General features: G+C 53.4%; 1 protein-coding gene across 1 annotated transcript; it reads right to left on the bottom strand.

Moving 5' to 3' along the window:
- Nucleotides 1-376: 376 nt before the first annotated feature.
- NRL (neural retina leucine zipper) lies at nt 377-8,081 on the bottom strand. The gene is made up of 3 exons (XM_083409397.1): nt 7,782-8,081; nt 4,655-5,051; nt 377-3,204 (listed from the first exon to the last, which is right to left on the bottom strand). The coding sequence occupies exons 1-3, from the start codon at nt 7,922-7,924 to the stop codon at nt 2,827-2,829; spliced, it is 918 nt and encodes a 305-aa protein (XP_083265523.1). The 5' UTR covers nt 7,925-8,081; the 3' UTR covers nt 377-2,826.
- Between the last annotated feature and the right edge of the window lie 309 nt (nt 8,082-8,390).

Genomic DNA, 8,390 nt, shown 5'->3' on the forward strand with positions numbered 1-8,390 from the left:
AGCAGATGCTGGGCCACTGAGCTACAGCCTTCCAGTGCACACCCCACCCAACCTTGTTAGCATCCCATTGTACAGATGTGGAAACTGAGGCATATGCGACTTGCCCAGGTGATAAGACCACGGCTAGGCAGACTTTGAGCCAAGGTCTCTTCACATCTGGGCCTTTTATCCATTGGATTGTATCCAGATCAGATTGCCAGGGAGCAAAAGGGAAAAGTCTCTCATTGATTATCTTAGCACAAGAAGGGAGTAAAGTACAGGAACGCTGAACAGTCTTCTCTCTTCGAAATGTTCAGAAAGCAGCCAGGCCTGACTACGTGGCCGTAAACAGGCACCACGCAGAAACTGAAAGAACTCCACACTCTTTGTTACCTTCTTTTGTGTTTTTTTTAAAGGGTCCTTTTATTATTTTAAAAAATCCATCCATACCAGAAAATCTTCTGTCTCTGATTTCCCCCTTCTGGGCCGCCCACCGGCTCAGAATTTTCACTCGGAGCGAAAAGGAGTCGTTTCGAAAATAAATAGTAGAAAATATTGGAAAGCTAAACAGATCGAGGCGGCTGCCTAGGTGGGGTGGCGTTGTTGCGTGTGCAATAAATTTGCGCCACACAATGCACATATTTGGGAGTCACCCGTTTGGCCACAACCCCGTCCTGCTCCCCCCCCCCCGAATGCCCACCTCCCTGCCCCATGCGCAAGCAAGCCACAAGCCGGTCAGACACACACTAAGGATCACTCACAATCACCCCTGCGCGAGTCCATGCTCAGAGTCATGTGCAGGGTTCATAGTAAGTGCGCTTAACAAGGATGACTGCAACGGGACAGCGCACAGCTGCACAATAAATTGCGTTTGCGCGTCCCTTGCTGTGGGAGCACTCGATTGCATGCCGCTGTTTCCGTGTACTTCTCCGACGGCACCATACATTTAAAGCACATTCAACGCACATTTAAAACGCATCCGAATTCCCCCAGTGAATCCCAGGACCTGACAAGCTCCCAGGGTTCTTTGGGGGCATGCCATGCCCTTTAAGTGTGCTTTAAACGTGTGGTATGCTCATTGTGCAGACATAAAACCCTGTAACACATTGTTGCATGCACAGCTAATGCAAATGTGTGGCTACAACAGCATGCACAGACACACACAAAACACAGATTTGCATCCATTTCCATATTTTACATGCACATATTTTGAACATGCACTCTTTTATTATCGCACTGAAATGCACACACACACACACACACACACACACACACACACACACACACAGACACTTTTTATAGTAATAGGACCTGCCTAATATAATGCAGTTTTTAAAAAAATCATTAATATAATTATCCCTTTCCAGGCAGTAGGGAAGGCAGACTCTCTAGATTTCCCAGCCTTCCCTTGTGAATATGTTCCAAGGTGCTGTCTCCATCTTCCTGTAAAACTTCTCTTGCCCTTTGCTCTTTGGACTCTCGGAATAAGAAAGACTGAGCACACAAACTGCAGTGGTGTTGTTTTTCCTCTTTGAAGAAAAAGGAGGTTCCCAGACGGGGATTTGATCCTGGGACGTTGGGAGGAATTAGCATGTGGGGAGCGGGAAACTCTTAAAATATCATGTTATCGACAGGAGGAAGGCCTGAGACCTCGGCTCCCTTTGGAGCAAAAAGCGTCCTTGAGACACACTGTTAGATATCACCCCTTTCCCTAACAATTTCCCTGCAAAACAGGCCAAATCCTCAGAGGGTGCGCAGCGATTCTCTTCCCCGTCACGACATGGCCGCTGCACTTCAGTTCCACTGAGCCGTTTTGCCAGGACTGAGAAAAGGGCTGGGAAGGGATGCTGGGGCTGTTGCTTAGCAACCGCAGCAAGTGCTTCCTTCCCCATTTCCGGAAATTTCTATCCCGACACGCTAGGCCCACACGCTCTGCTCCCTCTATGTTAGCACATTTCTCCCCACCTCAAAAACCAGCCCGGCAGGCCTGGAATTGTGAGCCACAAAGGAAAACCCCGCTACTGAACGTGAGATTATTTGTGTACAAAAAAAACCCCAACCACACGCTTTTCCTTGCTTGAAATGGGCTCAAATGGTTTTGTGGCATCCGCCCGGCTTCCCTATTGTCGATTTTGTATGTGGCCCTCAGAACATAACAACAGCCTGCTGGATTGAGCCCAGGGCCCACCTAATCTTAGTATCTTGTTCTCACAGTGTCCGGCTAGATGCCCTAAGAGGAAATCTGCAAAGCAGGACATGAGCTCAAAAGAGGGGTGCATGGATCCCCAAGAACCCAAATCCGGTGACCCCAACTGCCTCCCCAGGCCCCGCTGCGACGACATCACTGCCCAATGCACTGTCACTCTGGGGAGAAAATGGAAGCTGTCTTCAATCATCTCTCTCATACACACACACTCTCTGGCTTTTATTATTTTTCCTTTGCCTGGCGGTGGACGTAAGAAAGATGCATAAAGCACACTTCTCAAGAGCTCCCGGGATAGCTACACAACAGACTTGACGGGGCTTCGGCGCCACCGGGAACCATGGGAAACTTCAGTTCCCAGGGGTCCCTGGAGGGGAAGGAGCCACGGCAGCCGCAAGACCTGAGAGATGCTTTTGCCATGGAGATTGTCTCCTCGCCCAGCGGCCTATGTTCTCTTGCGCCACCTGGTGTCGGAAAAGGGGAGTGTCTGTGTTCATGTCGCCCCCTAGTGGAGGGAAAGAGGAGGGCAGCCCCTTGGTCCACAGCGACCCCCAGTGGCCAAGTTGTAGTGGGGCAAGAAAGCAACCCGCCCAATTCCCTCGCCCCCACCCACCCACAGTCCGTCGCGCCAGGAAGGGAGCCGCTCATAGGTAAAAATGTGCCATCGAGGTGGGCTGAGGCGCTGGAGGCTCCGCCCCCTCACCGCAGTGCGCCCCGGCGTCCCCCAACAGCTTCTGGCAGCGGGCCTTGTAGATGTCCCTCTCGTGAGCCACCCTCGCCACCTCGGCGCGCAGGGACTCCAGCTGCTGCGCCAGCTGGGACTTTTCGGCCTCCAGGACATGGCGCTGCTGCACCCTCTTGAAGCGGCACGACTGGGCGTAGCCGCGGTTCTTGAGCGTGCGCCGCTTCTGCTTCAACCGCTGCACCTCGTCTTTGCCGAACCCGCGCAGCTGGCGGTTGAGGTCGCGCACCGACATGGAGACCAGCTGAGCGTCGGAGAAGCGGTCGCAGAGCGTGGACAGCTGTAAAGGAAGGGAGGGAAAGGGAGAAGAAACGCCGGTGAGTAGAAGAGCCGAAAATCACTCCAGAGACATTTCCCTCAGGAAATCCCTCAGGTTTTTCCCCCCTGTAACCAGTGGCGTAGCGTGGGTTGTCAGCACCCGGGGCAAGGCAAGTAATTTGCGCCCCCCCCCGCTGCACTGTCCCTCCCCCAGATAGTCCTTCGCTCTCTCTCCGCACCGCACCGCACGCCTGGCACCCTCCCCTCCACAGTGGGCGGCGACCCGGCAGCTCGGATCGGATTCGCACAGCCAGCACTGCAGTGAGAGAGAGAGTGAGTGAGCCAGGTAGGGGCAGAGAGCTGCGAGTGCGAGCGCCCCCCCCAGATGTTGCGCCCGGTGCGGCCGGCCCCCCCTGCACCCCCCACGCTACACCACTGCCTGTAACCAACCAGCCTCCCTGGTGGATTCAGCCTCCACGGCAGAATTATCTGTGAATACCCCATGCCAACTTTTGTCCCCGCCCGGATACCTCAGTCGGTAGAGCGTGAGACTCTTAAACTTGGGGTGGGGTGGTTCGAATCCCACATTGGGCAAAACATTCCTGCGTCGTAGGGAGTTGGGCCTGAAGATTCTCAGGGTCCCATTCAACTCTACAATTGTATGATTTTATGTTATGTTTGTTTATATTTATTTACAGTCATACCTCGGGTTGAAGTCGCTTCAGGTTAAGCCTTTTCGGGTTGCGCTCCGTGTCGACCCAGAAGTAACAGAGCGCGGTATATCCGGGTTTCGTCGCTTGCGCAGACGCTCAAAATGACATCACGCGTATGCACGGAAGCGGCGAATCGCAACCCGTGGATGCGGGTTGCGTTCGCTTCAGGATGTGAACAGGGCTCCAGAATGGATCTTGTTCGCATCCAGAGGTACCACTGTACTTTTCTGGTAGATCTCCACATTGTGGCTCTCAGAGGCATGTAAGGGAAGGGTGCTCTGCACATGCTCAAGAGCATTGGTCTTTACATCTCCAGTGCTTGGAAAGCGAATAGCAGGCAGTAAAAGTCTTGGGCGTAAAACCCTCTTAACTACAGCAGTGGGAGGGGCCTGTGCTTGTTTATTTCCTGGTACGACACGTTGCGCATGTTAGAATCCCAGAATTGTAGCGCTGGAAGGCACCCGAGGGTCATCTAGTCCAACCCCCTGAAATGCAGTGACCTTTCGCATAACATGGAGCTCAAACCCCCCACCTTGTGATTAAGACCCTCCGGCTCTAACCGACTGAGCTGTCTCAGGGGGGCCTTGAACTCTGGAATGGAAAAATAGGCCTCTGGTCTGAAAAAGGACCCTTCCGTCTCGCCCGCCTTTCTCCTACGAACCTCTCGGCACTTTACAGAGCCCCCCATTCTGTCCCCCACTCCCCAAACGCCCCTAATTCAACCCACCCACCCGCCAACCTCTTCCCGCTCCCTCTCACCTGCTGCTGTTCCCCACCGGCTCCCTCGATGGCCCCTAAGAAACCTTGGAGCTGTGGGGCCGTTCCGCCCCGAAGACCCCCGTCCATCACCGGGACCCCCAGCAGAGCCTCCACCGCCTCGTCCAGACCCGGCATCATCTGGGCTTCGGGGCCACCCCCTGCCGCCGCCGCCGCCAGCGTCTGGTGGAGCGTGGCCATCCAGTACAACTCTTCGAGGGTGGACTTGGGGTCGCCCGCCTTGTCCAAGGTGGGCGAAGGGGGCACGGAGCTGCAGGGCGTGGAACTCAGGGAGAAGCTGCCCCCCGTCCGGGACACTTCCTGCTTCACCTCGAAGCGCAGCAGGTCGATGTCGTCTAGGTACTCCAAGCTCAGGGGGCTGGGCGGCGGGGCACCCATCCTGCGCAGGTGGGGAGAGGAAAGGGGGAGATTAGACGACTGAGCTTTCCCCAGGGATGGAGAGAAGACCTTGGAAGCCTGAAGGTCGGCTTAACGGATTACCTCTCCGTGTCAAAACAAACACAGCATCCTGTTCTTTTCTACTTGGTCGAGACCATATAACACCGGTCTTGAAAGACCTATGTTGGCTCCCAGTACGTTTCCGAGCACAATTCAAAGTATTGGTGCTGACCTTTAAAGCCCTAAACGGCCTCGGTCCAGTATATCTGAAGGAGTGTCTCCACCCCCATCGTTCTACCCGGACACTGAGGTCCAGCTCCGAGGGCCTTCTGGCGGTTCCCTCCCTGCGAGAAGTTACAGGGAACCAGGCAGAGGGCCTTCTCGGTGGTGGCGCCCTCGCTGTGGAACGCTCTCCCACCAGATGTCAAAGAGGACAACAACTACCAGACTTTTAGAAGACATCTGAAGGCAGCCCTGTTTAGGGAAGCTTTTAATGTTTGATGTATTACAGTATTTTAATATTATTTTTTTTGGAAGCCGCCCAGAGTGGCTGGGGAAGCCCAGCCAGATGGGCGGGGTATAAATAATGAATTATTATTATTATTATTATTATTATTATTATTATTATTAGTCCACACCAGCCCCCCAACTGAGGGGCGCCAGCCCCATGCTTCCTAGCCCCTCTCCGCTGCCTCGCAGCAGAGCAGGGTAACTAGGATATCGGCCAATAAATCCTGCTGTTGGGAGGGGTAAAGTTAACCCAGGCTGGCTGCTTCAAATTCTGAAACAGAAAGGGAGCCCCTACCTAGCCAGAGGGTGATTTGGGACTGTTGTTTTAATTATTTTTAATCATTTATTCAATTCATATACCGCCAGATCTCAGGACAGATCTTCGCAACATAAAACGACAACAGTAGGCTATTCATGTTTACATATGTATTAGGATAATAATATCAAATCCGTTCCAGAATGCATTGGAGTGCATTACGTTGTATTTTTTCCTACATTGTATATATTCATATATTGTTTCTTTCTACGCATTTATGTCCCGTTTTGTTTTTCGTTTCTTTTTCTTTGCGTCCCTTTCTTCGTAAGCGAAACCTTTCCCATCAAAATATTGATACAAAAAACCCCCACGGAATACATAGTAAAAATAAGAAGGATATAAAAACAAGGACAACGGCAAACCAACCGTTCCCCTCTCCCACAACAGATTTCAAAGGGTGTCGGATGTCAATCAGCTCAAGGCCTGGGTGAAGAGGACCCTTGTCGCCTGGCACCTAAAGGGGCATAACAAAGGGCTGCCTCACGGTTCATGCCAGTGTGGTGTAGTGGTTAGATTGCTGGACGAGGACTTGGGAGACCCGAGTTCGAATCTTCACTCGGCCACAAAGCTTACTGGGTGACAGTTGCTGCCTCCTCAGCCTAACCTAGTTTTCTGAGGGGGGGGGAGGACCACGAACCCGCCACCTTAAACAAGAAGGTGAGAGATAAATGCTCAAAGCAGAGGCACGTGACTTCCTCCCAGTAATTCTGGGAACTGCACTTTTCCCGTTGCAGAGTTCCAGTTCCTTAACAAACTACTTTTCCCAGGAGTCTCTTGGGGGGGGCAGTTTCTGGTGTGCTTTAAATAGTGTGGGTCTGCCCTATACACATTGAGGCCAGCCAGCCAGCCCCTTTCTGATCCTGCCCTAAGCAGCTAGCCTGTCCCTGTTAAGAGTATGACCAAGATCTGCAGAAATAAATCTCGCCTTTTCACTCCAAGCACCTCCATTAATCACCCGCTGCAAACAGCTGTTTCCTGTTGAACTTCTGGTCGCCCCACCCTGCCTGCCTAGGACATCTCCTGCTGGAGGGAGTGCAAGGTTGTGGGTATCACTGGGCACCGTCGCAGAGTGTTCACGGTGAAGTTAGAAGTCGGGGGCTTCTGATCAAGCTGGAGCAGCTATAAAAAGCAGCAATTCTCTCTCTCCCTTCACCCCATGCCTGGCCAACCTGTCTTCTTCCCCTCTCTTAAGAGCAGACCAAAGACTCTGGTCTCCGGCAGCGCACTAACCACTATACCGCACTGCCTGAAAACGCCGTCGGGTTCTGTCGGTTCTGGTTTGATCGCAGCAGAAAACCCTTCCTGGGTCTCTCAAGTTTGGTTTTCATATCCCTCAGTTTCAGAGACACGCAATGCCACGAGTCCTTAAATAAAACCCACATTCAAAGCTGCTGTCCTAAACCCAGGAGTGAGCTCCCCCCAAGCTAGAAGGGACCTACCTCTGGAGAAACAAGCCCAACAGGAGAGTAGAGGGGAGCCCACATCATCCCTGTGGCTAGATCTAGGGCAACGTCCCCGCAACCTGGTTCCCGCTGGGAGTTGTAGTACAAAACATCTGGAGGAGCCAGGTTGTGGGGCTGGGGGAGGCCTGCTGTAGATGCAGCCCTTTCTTACAGCAGCCTTCCAGGCGAAAGCAGAAACACTCGAGGAAAGTGATTTAGGGGAGAGAGAGAAAACAAACGAAAGCGAGGAGACCACAAGTTGTTCACCGCTCTTCCCAAACGCCCCACACACAGAGAGAAACCCTCAAACGCCTCTCCAAGGCTGTTTTGCTGTGGATCTCCAGGAGAGAGGGGGGAAACAGCACCCAATAGGTTTGAGGCACCTTGGGGTGGGGGGAAAGACCCCCCACACACACACACACCAGGAATGAACCCTGGCCTAGCCTGCGACCTCCCTGCCCACCTGTTTGTTTGGGAGTCCATCAGCCTCCTCCTCGCAGCTCCTGCGGTCCAGCTGTTGACCTTCCTGGCCCCTGCCCACTGCTGCCAGGGGAGGGTGGCAGTCGCCCAGCCCAAGAGACCAGAGCCCGGACTCCGGGGTCCCATTTAAAGCTCCGGGGAAGGCTGAGCTCACAGGGACGCATTAGCCACCGGCCAATGGAGAAGGGACCTTGGACCTCATTAGCATGCCATGGAAAAGGGGCAGGCCCAGGACCTTTTTGGCTCCGCACCCCCCAGCCCAGAGGCCTCTTCCCACTTCTGTGGGAGTTGCTCGAGGGTGTCCCTGAACCCTCTGCGCCAAGGAAGCCAGTTTCGTTCTGCTCAGCACTTCCTCATCTGGAGAGAAGGGGGAGAAAGCACAGAGGCCAAGTTGTTGTTGTTTTTCACTCCTCCGGCCTCCCAGCTGCGGTTGTGCAGCCAGTCACACCATCGCCGGAGAGGCCTGAGTCACAGTTTCCAGGCAGAAAAGCTGTGCCCCCTCCAGAGTGATGTTTCTGCAACGTTCGTCCCTTTTGCCACATTCATTATTTCACCCTTTTGAGGGTACTCCCTCGATTCATCCTCACAATGA

This window comes from Podarcis tiliguerta (genome assembly GCF_965153285.1).
Source record: "Podarcis tiliguerta genome assembly, chromosome: 13".
Classification (NCBI taxonomy): domain Eukaryota; kingdom Metazoa; phylum Chordata; class Lepidosauria; order Squamata; family Lacertidae; genus Podarcis; species Podarcis tiliguerta.